The sequence below is a fragment of the Acanthochromis polyacanthus genome, chromosome 17, assembly GCF_021347895.1.
Source record: "Acanthochromis polyacanthus isolate Apoly-LR-REF ecotype Palm Island chromosome 17, KAUST_Apoly_ChrSc, whole genome shotgun sequence".
Lineage (NCBI taxonomy): Eukaryota > Metazoa > Chordata > Actinopteri > Pomacentridae > Acanthochromis > Acanthochromis polyacanthus.
The window spans coordinates 31,723,954-31,745,413 of record NC_067129.1 but is presented as its reverse complement, the minus strand read 5'-3'; the positions used below and the strand labels follow the sequence as shown (position 1 = coordinate 31,745,413).

The 21,460-nt window shown below is 37.5% G+C and overlaps 1 protein-coding gene across 1 annotated transcript in view; it reads left to right on the top strand.

Annotated features, from left to right (window-relative positions):
* zgc:77151 (uncharacterized protein LOC337153 homolog) overlaps positions 1-21,460 on the top strand; it is a 73,605-nt gene that overhangs the window by 22,864 nt on the left and 29,281 nt on the right. Inside the window, exons 2-4 of the mRNA XM_022206902.2 lie at positions 215-367; positions 6,065-6,172; positions 20,284-20,497. Of these exons, the coding sequence (XP_022062594.1) occupies positions 215-367; positions 6,065-6,172; positions 20,284-20,497 (475 nt within the window). The remainder of the gene's footprint in view (positions 1-214; positions 368-6,064; positions 6,173-20,283; positions 20,498-21,460) is intronic.

Genomic DNA, 21,460 nt, shown 5'->3' with positions numbered 1-21,460 from the left:
CGAGACATTTCTGAGACCACAGACCACGGTGTCAGACCTGAAGCCAATAAAACGGCAATAATTAGAAAAAAACTTTTCATCCATTGGTAATCTGTCCATTCCTGCTGCAGATGCTGCTTCAGGTTCATGGGGGTAAAGTTCTGGTGTGCGATGGACCTGCAGAGCTCGTTAAAACCTCTTTGTCATGGCGTCTCCTTGTCTTTCTGTCCTGCAGTGGTTGGGTGCTCCCTCCTGCCAGAGAGGCAGCTACGCCTTCTACAAGTCGGTGAGCAGCAGAGCTCAGCCCGACGGACCCGTCCAGGTCTGGAAGCTCGGCGAGTTTTACTTCATCCGCTGCCGACCGCAGGATCCGGTTTGCATCGCTGAGGTGAGAAACCTGCAGAGGATAACCGTCTCTGACTCAGCTCTGCAGAGGTGTATGCTGTCCTGTAAACTCATTATTTTGTTTTTTTTCTGACCTCAAACTTCACTGTTCTGGTTCAGTCACTCTGCTCTCATTGTGTTGTTTTGGGCCAAAGAACCTGATATTTCCCTCAGGAGTTGGACACCAAAAACAGCTCAAAGACAGACAATATTGGACTTTATTCATCATGTTGGCACGAACATGACTTAATAATAAATGATGATGTTGCTCTGTAACAGCTGGATGTGTGGTTTAGTAACACATTAAAACTTTGTAAACATGTTTAAGCTGCTCAAAAAATGGTTTAAACCTTTGAACTACAAAAAAAAGACAGAATTCCACCACTTTCCGGAACTAGAAACTATAGAAAGAGAAGATATCACAATGTTATCTGTGGTTCCGTGTTCAAAATTAACCAAATCTGAGCTTAATGTTGTGATATTTCATTTAAATCACTTCTGTGTGTTTCAATCAAAAAAATTGCCAAATATAAACCCTTTACACTAAACAGATTCTGTGAAAAACAAAAAATTCTGCGCTCCTCGACTCAACTGAGAATCTTCGACTGATTCGACTGCAACTAACAGTCACATCACAAAAATTCTCAGAGTTTTCAAGTAAACTGCAGGCAGTGTTTCCACAGAGCAGAGAGAAAATCAAACAAACTGGATCAATAAATAAATGCAGCATGACTCAGAAACAGTGAACAGAGGAGCAAGTTGTTGGAAGATACATTAAGCATGGTGAAACATCCTTATAGAACTGACTAATTGAAGTCATTTTTAAGTTAATTTACAGTAATGTAGGATAGTTTTCAGGGTAATTTGGACATTCTTGTGACTTTTGAAGAAATTTGTTGTTATTTTAGAGAAATTTCAAATCATTTTTGGACAATTTTAGACTTGGACGAAATAAAACAAACTGGATCAATGAAATTAATGCAGCGTGTCTCAGAAAAAATGAACAGAGGAGGAAGTTGTTGGAAGATGCATTCAGCATGGAGAAACATCTTTCTAGAGTTGACTCAAAACTGGAATAAAAATTGTCCGAAGCGACACAAAAACTGTTGTTTTCAACAAAATTTAAGTTATTTTAAACTAATTTACGTTAATTTAGGACAGTTTTCATGGTTATTGTGGACATTTTTTGGGACTTACGAGAAAGTTATTTTAGAGAAATTTCAAATAATTTTTGACAGTTTTACACTGAGGGAAAACAAACTGGATCAGTAAAATAAATGCAGCATGGCTCAAAAAGTGAACAGAGGAACAAGTTGTCTGAAGTCACATCCAGTATGGTGAAACATCCTTCTAGAGTTGACTCAAAACTGTTGAAAAATTGTCCAAAATTACTCAAAAACTGCCATTTTAAACAAAATTTAGGTAATTTTAGACAAACTTACAGTAATTTAGGACAATTTTCAAGTTATTTTTGCACAATTCGTGAGTCGGTTTGCGCAGTTTTTTGTTACTTTGGAGAAATTGAGGTATTTTAGAAAAATTTCAAATCATTTTGGTCTGTTTTCGACTGAGGAAAAATATACCAAATGTGTAAGTAGTTAAAAGTCCATAATATTTAGTCTTGCTACACCAAAAACATTGTAGAACTGAATTAATTAGTTGAGTTATTGATTAATCCACTGACAGGATATTTACTCGCAGCAATTTTGAAAATCAACTCATTTTCGAAAGCAAAAATGTTCAAATATCTTGTATCTGCCTCCTCAAATGTTAATACTTTGTGATTTCCTCCCTCTATGATAATAAACTCCGTGTATTTGGATTTATCACCGCAGTCTGTCAGAAGATGCCGCCTCAGGCTGTCGGAAATTTTTATACCGCTGACTTATTTTGGGTTCAAAGAAAGCAGAGACCTGGTTTTAAAGACACTCTGCTTTCTCTGACTTTTTATAAAGATATTTTTGCAAGATTTCCTGTGTTAATTTTGCAGTTGGAAGAATAAATCGAGAAAGTGTTCCGCAGATGAATCTATAATGGTAGTAATTGTTAGTTAAAACTCCAATCTGGTTGCTTATAATCATCATTTCCTACTACCTTTCCTTTCAATTATTGCAATATTAAATGTCGGCCTAAATTATTTTAGTTTTTGGGCCAAAATTTAAATATCAAGGAACAAAGAAATTGTGAAAACGGACATATTTACAGTTACAGCTGCTTCTACCAAGCGTGACTATTCATTATAGTCGTGTTTGTGTCCAATTGTTCCCTTTTAGCTCTGTTTTTGGTTTCCACCTCCTCCTGAGGGGAACATCTGGCTCTTTAGCTGCTCAAACTTCATGTAGCTGACACATTTTTGTTGTTTTTATAATACTAAAGACCCCTTTAACACGAGTCAAGATGAAAATATTGATTGGAGCTTTTTTATCAAGAAAAATAGGTAAATTCTTTTTAAGTTTTGTTCAAAAACACCAAAATAATGTCACCATTTAAGTTTGTCTGGATGAGAGGGGAAACATCTTCAATAACCTTAAGGAGAAGCTTTTCACTGAAGCTCAGAAGGAATAATAATAAATAATAAAATGGACCAACAAACCCAACTAATAGTTCTTTGAGGCAGCGTCTTGAGCTCAAACGTTCGGCCACAGTTCCAAAGACGAGGAATCCCAAAAGGTTTAGTGGTAAAGTGTAATCCAGACATTGGGCTGCTGTACTTAAAAACTAAAAAATGGTCAAAATAATTAAAAAAACAGTCGCAGAGCCTCATAATTTAACTCTAGAGTGAGTTTTCTTTACCTGACAAACACTTCAGACGTTCATTGTCAAAAGTAAAGACGAGTAAATTCTGGATTATGTTAAAAACAGTCGTAGCGTCCCTTTAAATAACCCAAACTGAACGAGTCTGACGCTGTGGATCGAACCTTAAGTGGGTCATGCCGGCCCACATGAGCTATAGAAGACGGATGTTATGTTTTATTGAGTCTACATCCCACGGCAAGGCTAATTTTAGCCAATTTAGGTCGTGAGCTGAAAAACTAAGGCCACATGTTAATGAGGCTGCATTGTGTTCAGGGCTGACGGTATCGATTGGTGGGAAGCGGATGTTTTTATGTGAAGGCTTTTAATCGTAGCTACGGAGATATTGGCCCATCTCTGTCCACCACTTTGGAAACGTCTTCATCCAGATGTCCAAGCAACAATGATCCTCTGTCTTGTCCTCTCGCGCCACCATGAGGTTAAAACTCTCTTGTAATAAAACTCTCTTGTTTATATAAGTCTCAGATTTAACGTTATCCTGTGACTTGACTCATGTTTCAGTTTCTCCAGCGTCACTGTTAGCTGTACTTGTTTTTGTGCTAATAAGCTAGCATGCTAACAGGCTAACACCATGACAGGTTTTTGTAAAGTAAAATATTAGATTGCTCATTGTTCATTTTGTGTCTCATTTTTGTAAAAATTTTGTCTTATTTTTGTTGTTTTTGTCTCGTTTTTGTTGTTTTTGTCTTGCTTGTGTTTTGTCTATTTTTTGTCGTTTTGTTAATTTGTCTTGGTTTTGTTTTTTTTCTTTGACTTTTGTCGTTTGTCTCACATTCTTTTTGTTTTGTTTCCCGTTTTTGTCACATGTTTCCTTTTTGTCTCGCTTGTGTTTTTAGCCTTATTTTTATTATTTTGTGTTTTGCTTTGTTTTGTATGTCCTTTTTTTGTCTCACTTGCGTGGTTTGATTTTTTGTCGTTTTGTTTCTTTGTCATTCTTCCTCTCGTTTGTGTCATTTCTGGAATTTTTTTGTCTTGTTTTTGTTAATTTCTTTGTCGCTTTGTAACATTTATCAAATTTCTTCTTTCTCGTTTATTTTGTATCATTTTGTTTGGCTCTTTTTTTGTCGTTTTGTCTCATTTTTGTAATATTTTGTCTTGCCTATGTTGTTTTTTGTCTTTTTTGTCAGACTTGTTGTTTTGATCATAAAGTAAAATACTAAATCCGAACCCCCAATAACACAATCTGATGACGTAATTCTTATAAAACGGTGTCCAAATATTAAACCTTCATCGATTAAAACTGTAATAAAAGAAGTAAAAACAGACTTACTTTGGAGTTGGAGGCGAGTCAGCATTATATTCTAATAAACTGACGAGACATGATAAACTAAAGGAATTAATGATCCAGTGATGATTGATTTTGCGGGGGAGTGCATCTACATAAAAAATAGGAAATAAAGCAATAAAAAAAAATCAGCAGAGGGCTTCCAAAGTTTTGCTCTTTGTGGCATTCAGAGCTTTGTGGTGCAGATTTAAAAGGTCAAACAAATTATTCTTGTTGCCTCGGGTGGCAGCAACAGCAGCAAAACGCAACGGACAGAATACCAGGTTTTAGTCCATATCGTCCTTCCTGCAGCTGAAATATTTCTACACTGCTTTCTTTTTGCAACTACATCTTCCTTTTCATTGTTTCTCTGATGTTTCTCATTAATTTTACTGGACGCATGTGGAGCCTGAAAGTCAACAAACTCTTTAAATATAATGAAAAAAATAAAGCTAAAGCCAAGAGCCCTTAAATTGGAGTAAATTCTGTTCTATCAGACTTTTCTTGTAGATTAGTCATGGAAAATGAGAACCATGTGAGATTTTATTTTGCATGCAGCAGAAATAAAGTTGCAGAATAATGTGTTTCAGTTAATTTGTGCTTTATTTATTGCACTTCCTACAATGTGAGCGTTCCCCACGTTTACCTGCTGTAACTTTAATGTCCTCAGGCGTTGTGTCGTCACATGGGAGTTGCGTTTTGTGTGTTTTTTTTTCCTTATTTAACCCTTTAAGCTTCAGTGTACCGCCGGCGGTACACCTACTAATTTGCATAGGAATTTCAGGAATGTCCGACGGGTGCAAACGCGATTATACAAACACTATACACCGATGGAAAGCTTAGATTCTCATGAATCCGCCGGTATAAACCACTTTCAGATGTGATTACCACAGCGGGTGAGAAAAACACATTTGTCCGACAAAAACAAATATTCATCCATCCGTTCTCTATACACGGCTTCAAAGCACACAGCGCGACTCACATTTCCGGGTTTATTATTACACAAAAAAAAAAGATTCCACAAAAAACGGCCATAATCCAACCTTTTACATCAGATGACACAAGCCAGTAAACTATTTTGTCCAAAACATGTCCTGAAGTCAGTATAAAATCCCCGAATCGGTCGTTTTCAAGGAAATGCACCTCCCGATGCGCGTCCAATATTCCCCGTATTTTTCGTAATTTTTTTATTTAAAAATAGAATATTAGCGATTTTTTTGTACTGAAAACGGCTGGAATTGACTGAAGCTTAAAGGGTTAATGAAATGCTGTGAATGGTGGCACCAAAACTAACGTCTAAGGAGACAAAACGTTTGTTTTTGAACTGATCTCAACCCAAGAAAGACTGGGAGACACTTCACACCGTAATCCCATAATGACACCTTTTTGTGCAAACAAAATGATTGCACCTTCAGTTTTCAAACGTATGATTTTACACTAAAACTTCCAGCACTATTTAACTTGAAATAATGATGTTGAACAGGCTACTTCTTAGCCCGTATGCTAAAGTGTTAGCAGAATCTCTCTCTGTTTGATCTTCAGGCGTTTAATTGCTGCACAAAAACTTCCAGATTTGCCCTCGACACAGCTTTAAATTAAACGCCTCTTCTTCTTCATGTGAAGGTGACTTTACTGTGGGAGGAGCAGACACGGCGCCACCTACTGGCCAGCGCCAGACTCTACTTCTTGCCTGAGGACACACCGAAGGGTCGGACCAGGGAGCATGGAGAGGTGGGTCAAAGGGAGATGGGCTGTTTTATCAGTCAATATATTTGTCCACACACGGCTGTGGGATGGTTGTAAGAAAAAGCTACTGTCTGTGTTTGTGTAGCGTAGGGACCAGAGAGCCTTCCTCTTCTTTCATATGTTGAATTTTTTACATTTTGTGATTTATTTAGGCCTGCAGTAGCTATCTTTTTAATGCCCTAACCCGTTGGCTATCCCGTATCTGCTCTCTTTTAGCTCTGGTTTTGGGCTCCACCAACTTGTAAATGGAAATATCAAGCTCTTTAGCTGCTAACCTGATGAATGGAAGTCTAATTTTCACTAATTTTATGCTCCGTTTTTGGTCGCCACCAGCTCCTAAGGAAAATGGCTAATTATTTAGCTGCTAACTTTATGAATCTGAGGTTAATTTTCACTTTGTTTTCACTCGTTTTTAGTTGCTAAATGAGCAGGTAGCATGTAGGAACTAACTTTTTAGAGCTTTTTATTTACTAATGAAGCTAAAAGTGAAACAACAGTGAACAGACAACTAAACATTCAGCTGAATTTAACTATAAAGCCCTGTGAAGCTGAGTTTCTTTCACATTGTCATTTCATACATTGTCAGTGTAAAAATCTACCTTAAAGCTGCTGTAAATTAGGCTTATTTTTGCCTAGAACAATCCAATATTCATGAAGCATGAAAGAAAACAGTCGTGTCTGCCTATAATTCCCGCAGACTCTCTTCCCTGCTCGTGAACGTCTTCCTAATATAATCTGAGGAACGCTTTAAGAACATCTATTAATAACCTTGTCACAGGAACACTGCCTCCTTTTTTATCCAAACATCTTTGGCCAGGAATCCAAACAGGTTAACCTTCAGACGACGCCTCCCGTTGTTGATAAAACACCGTCTTAGCCCGACCTTCTTTCGTCTCCGGCTAAAATGTCTTCATTAACGAGGAAGACGTCATTTTCGTCTCTTTGTGGTCCCGTATTGTTTATAATCAATGCTCCGATCGCTGCAGGCAGGAGAGTCGGTGAAATACTGAATAAAAAACTGATGAGGTAAAGGAGCATCAGATGTGTTTTTGATTATCACAGTTCTCATGAAAAGCCCCCTTTGAAGCTAATGTATTACCCAAATGTAAATCCTGTGACTCGTCTGAAACCAAACTTTCCACATTTTCAGCTCGGATATTCCACCGTCTCTGTGCAGAGGTTTAAATAGTCCTGCTTGTCAAATCAGCCTCCAAAAGTACTTTTTTCCGATTGATATTGAGTTTATTTTCGTTTATTAAGAGGAACTAAATCTTTACGGTCTGTTATGTGATATTTTTACGAAGCTCAGGTTTCGTTGTTTAGCGTTGCCCGCCCTGGTCGGTGATATCTGTCCAGTCTGCGGTGCCTGGGAGTCATTTTTCACCTGCTCCGTAGTAATAATTAGAGCAGAAATGACCTTTTCGCTCGTCTTCAGTGAACTGGCTGCGCCGCCTGGTATTTAAATCCAGTCCGGAGACACGTTCTTGCATTATAAAGTGTTTTTTTCCCCTCATTTTTTTCTGTGTGAAATTTGTGGGGAATAAAAAGAGGAAGCAGAACACGGTGACATTATCTGAGCCAATGTGACGAGGAGAGCCAGTTAACAGGAAGATGCTCTCTTTTGATTCCTGTTTTTAGCTCTGTATTTATTTACATTTCGGCAAACCGGCGGCATTTAAAAGTGTGCAGAATTAGGTGCCAGTAGATTATTGTGATACTGAAGAAAAACTAAAAATATGATAATTCTCAGGCAGCTTCTGAAACCTCCAAGTGGATTTATTTAAGTTAATGACATGAAAGTAGCTGTACAGTCAGAAAGAAATGCTTTTGAAGAGATTTTTTATGGCTTAAATATGTATTTCCATGTCTGAAGCCTGATTCCTCGCCTGGATCTGGGGGAATTGTTGATCTAGAAGCAATTTTTTGCTGCTGTTCTTCACAGTTGTCTCATTTTTCACTGCAACATTAAGTCCTGCACCTCTATTGAAACAGAAAAAACAGGACTAGAAATAGAGAAAAATGTTTTCTGTGCAGAATGATGTGGCGATTTTTATTTCTTTCAATGTTAGTTTTACAAAAATGGACAAAACCTGGAGTGCACACAGGTGAATCCAGTTGCCTCAAATGTTTTATTTTTTGTGAATTTATTTGTAAATATGTAGAATAAAATGATTTAATTAAATATTAAGTAGCTGTTGAATCAAAAACTCTGATTTTTTTTTTTCATGTTGGATTTTCAGTTGAGCTGAAGGGCTTGGTGCAAACTGTTTATTTTTAGTGCCTTTTTTGAATGACAAATCAATCAATCAATCAGACCTTTATTTTCATTGCACACTTTCATATATAATGAAATTTTATTTGAGCTGCCCTGCCAATGGCAGGCATGTAGAAATAAAGGGAATTTTGATGAAATATCTCAACTTCAAGGTAAGAGTTGGATAAATACAGAATTTTAATTTTTTTTTACAGAATCTGATTATTGCAAACAGTTTAGTTCTTGGGAAAGTGTTTCTGAAGAAATATGATCTTCAGTAGCAGTTCAAGCAAAAGTCTCAGAATTTTTGTCATGTTGGATTCTCAGTTGAGCTGAGAATTTGAGGAATACATTTTTCTAAATTTTTTTTGCAGGATTTAGTGCAAACCGTTTATTTTTGGGGACTTTTTTTGAGTGACTACATCTAGAAATGAAGGGGATTTTGATGAAATATCTTAACTTTAAGCAAAAATTTGGATAAATTTCCATACAGAATCAAATGTAATTTTTGTCACATGACTGTTGGTCACAGCTGAGTCAATCATTGATTCTCTGTTACTTTGAATTTTTAGAATTGTCTTTTTTTTGTTTTACAGAATCCGGTACAAATAATTTTTTTGTGAAGTGATTTTAATGTAATATCACAACTGGGTCATTCTGTATGAAATCAACCAATTTTAAGAAAACTTCCCACCTGACCCTCTCAGATTTTGCTCAGTTTTTACATACATTTACTACATTATATATGATGGGAAAATCCAAAATTTGAAAGCTTTATTGTCATCAGTTTCAAAGTTATGGCCATTTGAAGTAGGTAGGGGGTACCCTTAGCCCAGCCGCACTAGACCCAGCTCTTAAGACACAAGGGTCTAGGACCGCTCGACAGGGAGGGAGGCGGGCTAAAAGGTTGTCTTTCAAATCATTCTGCAGCAATTTGGTAGGTATACAACCAATCAGTGCAACGAATAGGCTGACGCAGTTCCCAGAGCGCCGGATTGTGGCTAAGTCACATTAGCTTCCCAACCAGCGGAGCCAACTGGTATATTAAGGATTTGCCATATCCCGTCGGCATAAGTCCAAATACGTCTTTCTTCTCAATGAAACACTTCAGTGCTGTCCTTTGTTTATCTTTCAAGTTGAATTTTAGCTTCAAATCTTTAAGGGCTGTGGCCAAAGCCGAGTCAAAAGATAACTGTTTATTGTGCGCCAGTTGTTTCTGTCAGAATCGTCGCGCCTCTGTCGTCACTAAGTTAAGCCCGCCTTCTGACTCTACACTTCATGATGATTGGTCCGGCCAGTTTTAGGAGAATCCAGCCTCGAGCCTTATGGAGGGTAACTAGACCCTCCCTGGCAGAGAATTAAATTCGTTGCCGTGGGTTGTCTAGCACGGCTAGGCTAGGGTACCCTATTATTGCAGCCAAAATTAAGACTTGAAATTTTCGACCATTTTCAGACTTCTGTAACTTCTGAACAACAAAAGATAGAGATCTGAAATTTTCAGAATCATTTCACAGTGACGTATAGTCCTCAGAAATGTGAAAATATTTACTTTTTATTTATAATTGCATGTTACAGAGAATGACGAAGTTGTGATTTTATCCATCACGAACTTCTAAACTGCTACATTTGGCCACCCATTACACAAAAACTAATCATCATATCCATTAGAAATTTTATGTGGTATAATTTGGCCATCTAAGGATTGGATCTGTATAAAATGAAAGTGCTATGGTATGTAATGCATGAAATATGAACAGCTAAAAATCAAAAATATCTGTCCGACCTTCAGATTCAAAGGTCAACATTAAACAGAAGGGTTTATAGAAGCAAGTTGTGCTTGGTGTCAAAATTTAGGTAAATTCCTGTAATTTCACACGGTGTCTTTTGTTTTTTGATACCACCTATCCCACATGCTGATATTGACCTGGTTGACCACTGGTTGAAATGATATTGAATGATCCAACTTCAAGCTGAGATTTGGTTCATTTTTTCTAACTTAACTCCCGTGTCGTCCTGCAGGTCAAAATTTACCCGTTTAAAAGTTTGAAAATATGGAAAGAAAATACATAATTTCACAGTGAAACTTCTGATGTCCACATTTTCAACATTTTTGGGAAATCTTTGAACGTTTTTTGTTGGAAAAAAGAAATGTTAAAAATGTTTCTTAAGAACATTCACAAAAAATCAACCAAAATCCAGCAAATTTCACTGGATTTTGGTTGATTTTTATGTGAATGTTCTTTAAAAAAATATTAGAAGTTTTACTGATATATATGTAATCACTTTAGATATTTTTAGGATTTTTTTGCTCATTTTTTGAAAATATTGGTAAGAATTTTCTTGCCAAATTTGTGGGATTTTTAAAAAATAAAATAAAACTTTTAAGGGAAACTTTTAAGGAATTTTCTTCCTGAAGGTTTTGCAAATTTTCAGAAACTTGAGGATTTTTTAGATGAATTTTTGGATTTTTTTCAGACAAGGAAACTATTTTTTGGTGCCGTACATGAGGACAACAGTAGGGTTAACTTGACATCACACACGATGCATTCAAGGTTTGTCTGAAAGCTGCTGTTCTTGTTCAGTTTGTGTCTCTGATAAATGGTGCAGTGTTGGTGTTTTCCGCTCTCTCTGTGGCCGGCAGACTGAAGTTTTCCTCCTGTTTGTTTAGCATCTGGTGCAGGACGAGATGTCTAGTTGGTTATATAAGGAGATTTTAGCAGGAGCACTAATGTGGGTTGTTGTTCAGAGTGACGAACGCTTACCTTCATGCAGCATTTGATAAAGTCTCAGTGGAGACGAGGATGGATAACTAACGGCATGAATTAATGCCAGGCTGCTGCCATAAACTCAAATGTTTTTCTCTAAGCGCCCTGAGTGGTTTTCCGGAGTCGATGCTGCAGCAGAGGAGAGAAAAAAAACAATTTTGGTTCAGTCGAGGACTTTCGAAATGTTTGTTCAGGCCTCCTGCTGAGGGTAGAAGCTCCTCTGCAGTGGTAATGAGCTCACACCTGGCTGCTGCAGGAGCAGGAATGCGAGGCGTCTCACCTGGCGGCGGCCCAGGGGGGTGTGGAGATGTTTTTTTTGGGGGGGTTGGGTTTCTTCGTCGCCGCCTGGAGGAGCATCACAGCAGACAAACTGGAATGGGAGGAGGCCTCGGCTGCTCCACCTCAGGAAGTCAAAGGACTGAACATGCAGATGAGCTGCAGTTTGCCTCATTTGCATCGAGTGCCGCGTGCTGTTGTGCATATCTGATCAGTAACGAGCAGGAAAATCATGTTTTCTGCAGCTGAACTTTAAATTAATTCACTGAAACACGTCTGTGAGGAGAACAGCTTCTGCTTGAGCTGCTGTGAAACACTCGAATCCTCAGACAGAAAGCAAGACAGGGAATTTGAATGCATGATTTTATGTTATTTTTTTGTATTTGCTGCAGACTCTGTTTCTGAGTGTTTTCTCCTGGTGGTCTGATAACACGACGCTGCAGATTCTTTTCACCTCAGACGTTACATTTCAGACACAGTTTCCTCTGCTGCAGTGGTGATAAATCAGGTGTTTGTGTACGTTTCATTCCTTCCATACGCTGCCTGACTTCTGTATTAGCTGCACACATATAGTCCAGTGCAATCGTCCATGTCAGAGATGAGTTTAAGTCCATGTTTTTTACTCGCTGTCTTTATAGTAAAGCAGTATGAGTAAATCTGCCTCCACGCAGGTAAAATATCTGGATTCTTTGTGTTTCTTAGCAGCAATGTTTCCTGTGGGAGAGAATTACTCCCTTTTTGGGTTTTGTACGTTTCCAGACCTTTTACATGCACAAAAAAGCATCAGTAACAAGAAAAGCACTCAGAGCTCAGTACGCCGCCAAGGCTGCTCAGTCATATCATTTCTGACAGATGAAATCTTTAAAAAAGTTGTGGCAGAAATCACAGCATAGAATGTGTCCATTTAATAAAGATCTACCCACAGACAAAATTACTTTGTGCCAGGCGTGTGTTATGCGTGTGTACCTTATGTACAGATACCGAATCACGTGACCTAAAAATGTAGCAGGTGGTGGGAATTGATGGGACTCAGAAACACCCCTGCAGTTTAATCCATTATTCCTTGTATCATTTCCAACGGATAAGTCTTGATAAATCCACAGCGGGGGATTTGTAGTAGGATGATAATCAGGTGATCATCAGCAGTCCGCTAATGTCGCTATCTCACAATGATACAGAAATCTTTAACAAATCCGTGGATACACACTATCAGCCGCATCACTGCCAAAATCTAATCACTTGGTCCTTGTGTCATTTCTGACTTGGCCTAAAAATTTCATCCAAATCTTTTTGTCCATTTTTGAGTAACATTGCTAACAGACAGACGGACGACAAACCAACGCTGATTGTCACATAACTCCACCCCCAAAGAAAAATACAAAACACAAAAAAAGAAATTGGGCTCTTGAAATATCATCAGTAGCCTGAAAAGTAACCGATGATTTCTTAAAATAAGTTGTAAAAGCGGTGAGTGTTGATGTTACAGTGGAGATCGAAAGTTTGGGCACCCCAGGTGAAGATTTATATTACTCAGTCCCTCCAGGAATTCGCGATGTTGCGATCGCGCAAATTCACGCGAAATCAGCCAATCTCCGCAAATTTTGTGTGGCCTTGCAATTTTGTCCAATCACCCCATAAGTTCCACCAATCATAGCAGTCCCCACCGCAAACCTAATGCACGTACGTCACCAAACTCACTTCCTTGTTTATGGTTTGAAGGTACAGACATGTCCGATACTAATGTCTCTCATTTACCAACAAAATTACTGCTGAAGACCGTGATAAACAATTAATTCACTGATGTTCTGCACCAAAGCGGAGCTACACTGTTTTACATCCGTGCAATACTGTGGTGAAATACAAAAAAAGAAAAAAAAATCATTGATTGATATACTTAAAAAAAACAAAAAAAACCACGAAACATATTAGAACGGCTGAAATAATCAGACAACAGACCAGACAAATCGTCATGATGGAAACTGTTCCATCCAGATCCGTTAGAGCACTGAAAGAATGAAGGTAAATTAGATTAATTATTCCACCTAAGAACACAGTGGAGTTATGTGACGATCAGCGTGTGTGAATCCTTCCTCTGTTACCAACATCACTCAAAAACAGACTCAGGGATTTGAATGAAATTTTCAGGGTCGGTCAGAAATGACAGAAGGACCAAATGATTAGACTTCGGCAGTGATACGGCTTAAAGTTTGGATCCACAGATTTGTTAAGGATTCATAGCGGCACAGCGTCTGATAGTGGCACGGTAACCATGGCAACAAGTGAACGCTACCTCAGCAGCCTGCTGACGATCACATGATTGTGATCCTACAACAAATCTACCACAGTGGATGAATGGGAAATGATACAAGGAACAGTTGATTAAATTGTGGGGGTGTTTCTGAGTCCCATCAATTCCAGTTGCCAGCTACATATTTAGGTCACGCGATTCGGTGTGTACACATGCAGAACACACCAGTCTTGGTGGAGGACTGTGCTCTCTCAGTGCTGTTCTTGTTAGTTGACGTGACAAGCCGTGAGCGTGTGTGTGTGAACACGTGTGTGCCAGGATGTGAAATTAACTTTTTAAGCCACTGATAGTAAATTAGCATTTTGTGCCGCAAATCTACCAACCACGTCACATTAAACCAGTATCTGGCTGCTGCTAATGTCCCACCATGGTGCGCCAGCTTTTGTGGAAATGGGTTGGAAAGTTAAATAATTAATTTCATAATAAATATTGTCAATTACAGTGTTGAAACATGTTCTACAAGCTGGAAAAAATGCAGCTTTTTAGCAATTGTCACTGTGTCCCGGAATTTCATCACAATAAATAAGCTTAAAACATAGCAACTTTTATCGCAATTTTTTAGAAAAGCTGCCGCGAATTCAGGCATTTTTGGCTGCAACAATCACGAAAAACGCCCGTGAAATCCTGGAAGAACTGATTATGTGCATAAAGAAGCCAAGGAAAGATGGAAAAAAACTGCAAAATGCGTCAAATTACAGATGATACATTCTTATATGTCAAAAAAAGTTAGATTTTATTTCCATAATTTACACAGAATAACAGAAAACACAATAATGACGTCTGCAAAAGTTTGGACACCCTGCCGAGTTAATGCCTTCATATTTGTTTTATACAAGCCCGAATGAACCTCCTTCATAATCGGTTATAAACTCAGAACTGACAGTATTTTACTTTTTATTGACGTCCAGAAAACACTGATGCAGATTAAAACTGACGAGCATCGTCCAGTCCTGTGTGGATTTCCGTCATGAACTTCCTTTTTTGTTTGAGTGTTGCGTCACGTGTTGTTACATCATCGCGTGTCGCTGAGACGTGTTGAAACGTCAGGATCGACACCAAAATATGACATTTCATAACAGAGAAACGTTAAAAATTCAGCAGTTTCTGACGGTTTGTGTGAATTAAACGGTCGGACGGTTTTTCAGCTTGTCAGGTGTTTTTTAGATAATTTGTGAATTGTTGTTCTCAAAATGAATTTCTCCTCCTGGTTTTCTGGTTTTGTTGCCGTCACATTTCAGGAAACGTCGTCTTTTCTGCTATAAAACCTTGTTTAAACGGGCTCAGGCTTATCTCTCTCACTCTACAGGAGCGTTTTGTGTCGTCACGTAAATGTCAAGACTCTGCCAACAAACCGGTCGAGACATTTGCTTCAGTTAGAACACGTTCAGCTCGCTGTGTTCAGGTGATTAGCAGGAGGAGCTGCAAAGACTTCATATTTACGACATTTACAGGATGAAAAACGGCTTTAAAGTCTCATTTAGAGAGTCAAAACTAGAGTCAGACTATTTAGAACCAGTACGACTGGTGTAAAGATAAAATATTTCATTGTCATGTGTGATATTACTTTACTATCATGACTCCTCTATTCATGCCTTATTTTGGTTTGGTTATTATAAGTTTTAGTATTGTATCGTATTTATATCTTATTGCTTTTGTGCTTTTAAGGCATTGCATCTCTGATGTTCATTGTTTTTTTAATCTTACTGGTAATGAAGGAAGAAGAATAACCAATATTTGAAAGCAGTATCCATTAAACATTATATATTAATTGCATTTTAAAACAGGGAACCTTTTATTTGTAACTAGACTACTTCATCAATAATAATTTATATATATATATATATATATACACTTAATATTTCACCATTTATCCCCTTTTAGTGACCGTTAAGGCCCAGATTTTGAAGCATTATTTCTTTTTGTTTGTTTCAGGGCAATCTGGAGCTACCTCTTAGCCCCTAGCAAGTGGTTAGCATTGCATTAGCAACTGTGAAAGCAGAGGATCAGTTACTAATTACTAGGCTACTTGATTAATCAGAATTACTGTAATATGTATTATAAAGCATTTTCCGACTGTGTTTCAGGTAATCTCTAGCTGCATGCTAACTTAGTCCCTAGCTAGCTGTTAGCATAGCATTAGCAACTTTAAAAGCAGAGGATCTGTTACTCATTACTAGGCTACTTTATTAATAAGGATTACTGTAATATGTGTATCATAAAGCATTATTTCTTATTTTCTAGATTCTGAGGTTAATCTGTAGCTGCATGCTGGCGTAGCTGCTAGCGTAGCGTTAGCGTCTGTGAAAGTAGGTAATTTCCTGATTTGTGGCGGCGGTTTGTGCTTTTTGTTCAATTTTTGCCGGTTGTTTCTCAGCTAGCGAGATGTCTGTGAGCTTGAAAATGTTATTAAAGTTAATTTTACTTTACAGAGACATTAAGGTGTCCAGAAAGCGTTAGCCGCACACGAAGAGGCATGGCTAACCTCCTAGAGTTATTCCATCTCAAATCATTTTTTCTGTTTGACCATCTTTGATTTACTTGAAAATGTATTCATCACAAAAAATATATATTTTTGATCACTCCAGATGCATGCTAAGAAGCACAGCAAACCTGTTAGCGATAGCCTTAGCCTAGCACCGTCAACAAACTGAGTCTGTTTGTGTAAGATTCTGGTGTTTATTATAACTTCAGAAACATCTGCTAACTCACTGTTGAGACACAGCTCCATTTTATTTATGTAAATTTCCATTTAATTCACATCCAGCACATTTAATTTCTGGTTTATTGAAATAATAATGACGACAATGACAAAAGTGCAGAATATTTGCTCAGATAATCTGCCCTTTATTTGTCTAAACACTCAGAAACTGGTGTTAGGCTGCCGTTGCCTTCCAGTGCATTGTTGGAAAATAAATTGTGTATTTTATGGGTGTAACTGTGCCTCAGATCCAAACAGTCCAACGTCCGTTTATGTCGGAATCCTCCCTTAAATCCACTGTAGAGCAGCATTTGGTATCCTTTAGCTACTGCATGCTAGCAGGGCTATTGTTGTGTATCTCGTACGCCACGCTGCACTGCACGTTTTAATTTCTGCTCACACTAAACACGAGTTCAATAAAGGTTATTCAAACCAGATGTTAGAAGAAAGACAGCGTTACTTTGTGCAGCTCTTAAGCTGAAGTGCTTCATTTACAACCATCTTGTAATTGTTTAATTGATGTTTTAGCTCCCGTCTTACTTTATTAAACTATTCTCTTTTTTTTCACTTGTCATTTCAATATAAAATCACCAGATTCAGATGATTTAATATGTTGCAAATATGAGCTTTTAATGTCAGTTTAAGTACATAAGGCGACAGGAGATTTCCAGTTAAGCATAAATTAGCCACACAAATTTAAATATTAGGGTTAAGAAACTATAGTTTTGTTTATGTGTGATTATTAATTAATACCGTACAAAAGGCATCTATAAAATGCTACTCCCCCCCCCCCCCCCCTCGTAATACACTCTAAGGCTGAGACAATACAGTGTTCTTAATTCTAAAGAATAATTAGTCTTTTTCACCCTCTTCACCCTCATTTGTCATTTCTGAAGTTAGACTACATGATTCCAGATGTTTAATACCAACCAAAATGTCTGCATTGCTCGTCTAAGTACCTAACTCCTATTGGCTCCGAGCTAGGTGTGATGTCGTGAATCCTGCTCAGGTGTTGACGTGAAATATAAGGTGATGAAACTCGCAGCAGAGGCTCAAATCTCGCCTCTCAGCATGTTCTCATTATTCCACATTAGCTCTCTATCCTCGGATTAACAGCAGCAAACGGAAACACAATCGATGCCTTGTCTGAAGAAACTGGACAACTAATCTACAGAGCCCAGAGCAGGAAGTAATGTGTGACAGTATACAAATATATACGTAACCTCATTAGCATGTGCTCTGTGCTAACCTTTGTGCCTCCAGGATCAGCGCTAATTCGGGCAGAATTCAGGAAAAATGTTGCTGCAGCTTCTCAGATTTTGAAATGTGTTGAGGACGCGGGCAAAGTTGGCACCAGAATATCCAAATAATTAAATTATTTCAGGGGAGGACACATTTTTAATTACTGGCCCTTGAAAATAGAGGAAAAGAGTGCAAATTTTCCAACAAAGATGATATTGAAAGTGAACTTCCTGCTGTCCAAAATGAATCACAATTTGGCCAAAATTCCTCAAATTCAGCCAAAACAAGATAAAAACATTTGCTCCAGAAAGTTCCTGTGAGTGTGTGTGTATGGATGTAGCCATGGTTCCTACTAAAAGTACAGTCTTTGGTCAACATTTCACCAACTTTTGAGGCTCTAGCATCAGTAGAAATTTATTAGTGACAAGTTTGACAAGACAAGTTTCCAGTTCGTTGCTATGTTGACTTGGAACTGTCAAAAATTGCTCAATATTTGCCCAAATTTTGTCCGAAATAGGATAAAAATGTTCATATTATTCAACTTGACAATAAACAATGAAAAAAACATGCGAGATTTGCAATATGAGCGCATACTGTGGCCTCAAACTTCCTGTAAGTGCATATATATGGGTTTATCCATCTTTCCTACTAAAAATATAAGAATTTCACCAACTTGTGAGGCTCTAGCATCAGTAGAAATTTATTAGTGACAAGTTTGGCAACACAAGGTTTCACTTTGTTGCTATTTTTACTTATAAGCTGAAAAAATGGCTCAAAAATTCCTCCAAAATTCCTCACATTTGCCCAGAATAGGATAACAGTGTTCCAAATTATTCGAATTGACAATAAATAATGAAAAAACAAACAATTTACAATATGGGTGCATACTGTCACCTGAGAAAGTTCCTGTAAGTGTATAAATATGGATATACCCATATTTCCTACTCAAAATACAGTCTTTGGTCGACATTTCGCCAACTTTTCAGGCTCTAGCATCAGTAGAATTTGATGTGTGTGCAAGACAAGGTTCCACTTTGTTGCTCTTTTGACTTGGAAACTGTCAAAAATGTCCAAAATGATTCAAAATGACAATAATGAACAATTATTGAGCCTTGAAAATGGAAAACCACTGCAAAATCTACTATTAGGGTGCAATTGTGGTCCGAGAAAGTTCCTCCAACTAAGTATGTGGATGTACCCATATTTCCAACTAAAAATACAGTGTTTGGTCGACATTTCATTAATTTTGAGGCCTCTAATATCAGTGAAGTGTGACGTTTTGCAAATATGGCAAGACAAGGTTCCAGTTTGTTGCTATTTTGAGTTGGAAGCTGCCAAAAATGGCTCGGATTTGTCCAAAACAAGATAAAAATGTTTCAAAATGACAATAATGAATCATTAATGACTCTTAAAATGAAAAAAAAGTCCAAAATTGTCAGTTGAGGGTGGTATTGAGGCCCCAGAGTTTTTTTTAAAGTTCATATGGATGGATCCGTGTTTCCTACTAAAAACACAGTCTTTGTTCGACATTTCACCAACTTCTTGAGGTTCTAACATCAGTAGAATTCAATGTGTGACAAAACAAGGCTCAGGTTTACTATTTTGAATTCCAGCCTGTCCAGAATGGCTCAAAATTTATCCAAAGAAAGATAAAACATGTCCTATATGACGACAGTGAAGAATTATTGACCCTTGTAGATGGAAAACATGCGCAATTGTCAATTAAGGGTGGCATTGTTACCTCTGAAAGTTCCTCTAAGGGTAGATATATAGAATCAAATGTATGGCAAGCAAAGGTTCAACTATTTCGATGTTTGGACAAAATATTGACGTTGACTCGTTGGTAGAAGCACAAAACAGGTGCAGAGGGTTTGATTTTCATTTTTAAAGCTGTATCTTGGTTGTTTTTTGGCCCGGTGTATCATTTGACCCCTTAATATTTACCTTTTATACTAAACAAGACTAAATGTTGGGTTTTTATTTCTGTTTGTTGGACTTTTAGGGTGAATTCCAGCCGGTCTTTGCGTCTGTAGAAGACAGAAAACAGAGAACCTGCTGTTTTCTGTGTGTTCATTCCCATTACAGAGTGACGAACTGTTGCTGCTGTGGTTTTGGTGTTTCAGATGTTTCACTGTTCAGATTACAGCAAAACGACGCTCACTGGTCCTGTGATGCTGGGCTGCTGATGTTAAGGGTTTTAAAGGCTGCTCTTTTTATTTTGCAAGTTAAATACAAAACCACAGCAAACACAGAAGACTCCGTAAATCAGGGGTGTCAAGCATGCGGCCCGTGGGCCAAAACCAGTCCTCCAGAGGGTCCAATCCGGCCCTCAAAGTGTAAAAATTACAGAGAATGCATTAACTACACATTTCAACTTTTGTACAAATAAAAGTTTAGAATATTTTCTAGACAAGTTGTTTTGATCATAAAGTAAAATACTAGATTGTTCACTCTTCTTTTGCCATTTTGTGTCTCATTTTTGTAATATTTTGTCTTGTTTTTGTTTTTTTTGTATCACTTTCGTCTCATGTTTTTGAGGTTTTTTCTTTTCAGGATGAGGTTCTGGCCGTGTCCAGGAAGATGGTGATCCGGGTGGAGGATCTGGTCCGGTGGTCATGTTCCGAGCCGGCAGGTTGGAGCAGCAGCACGAAGCCGTCGCCGCTGTCGATCAGTGGCTCCAACGGCCTCCACAAACCTCCACAGAACAGCGACGGCAGCAACAACACACCGGACAAGAGCAGCGAGCCGCTCAGAGACAAAACAGACAGTAAGAAACACTGATCAATGAGGCTGATTGGAAATGTGGCATCAGCCCGTTAATAAGATCCACTAATGGATAACACTGTTTATAACCACTAGTTAACAGTTTCTGCATTAAAATAGTAATAATTAATGAATGCCTGCTCTGCTGATGGAGTATAAATTGGCTGTATACAAACTGTAATGTAATATAATTTTTTTTTTTAAAAAAGCAAATGAGACTAAAAATTGAAAATGAGCCCAGAAAATGGTGGAATTTGCATTAAAAAAGTCTAAATACTGAAATTAAAAGTGTGTCAGGAGGCGCTGCAGACAGATATAGTTTGACATCTTCTGCTCTAGTAAATATTAAGATAAAGTACAGAAACATTGGCTTTAGTCCTGTAACTCCAACAGTTTTATCCTGCCAGCAGACATGAAGAACAATTGATAATATAGTAGAATATATTATTATCCCTGTTATTATTAATAACAATTCATATTATTAATAAAAAGAATTGTAATATTTATAATACTGAACAGCTGAGCAGAGAAAAATAAAATTTTCAAGTAATATCTACAATATTAAAATACTGAAATAAATAGTATTGACCCTAATATAAAAATAATAATAATGATAATAATAACAATTACAGTAATAATCATGCTATAATACACAACAATCGATCTGAATAAAATCTGAAAACAATCTAAATTGTCCCAAAAAACTTCAAATTAAAATACTGAAATAAATAATTAATAATACTGACCCTAATGTAATATGATAATAATAATGTTTATAATGATATTAATATCAATAATAATGTTGTTTATTACAATATTGGAAATAATAATAATGCACAACAGCTGATCAGAATGAGATCTGGAAAAAAGAAATTATTTAAAAAAATCTACAATTTTAAAATACTGAAATAAGAAGAACCCAGGTTAAAATCTGCAGCAGCTGCAGAGAATAACGCAACAAAAAAAA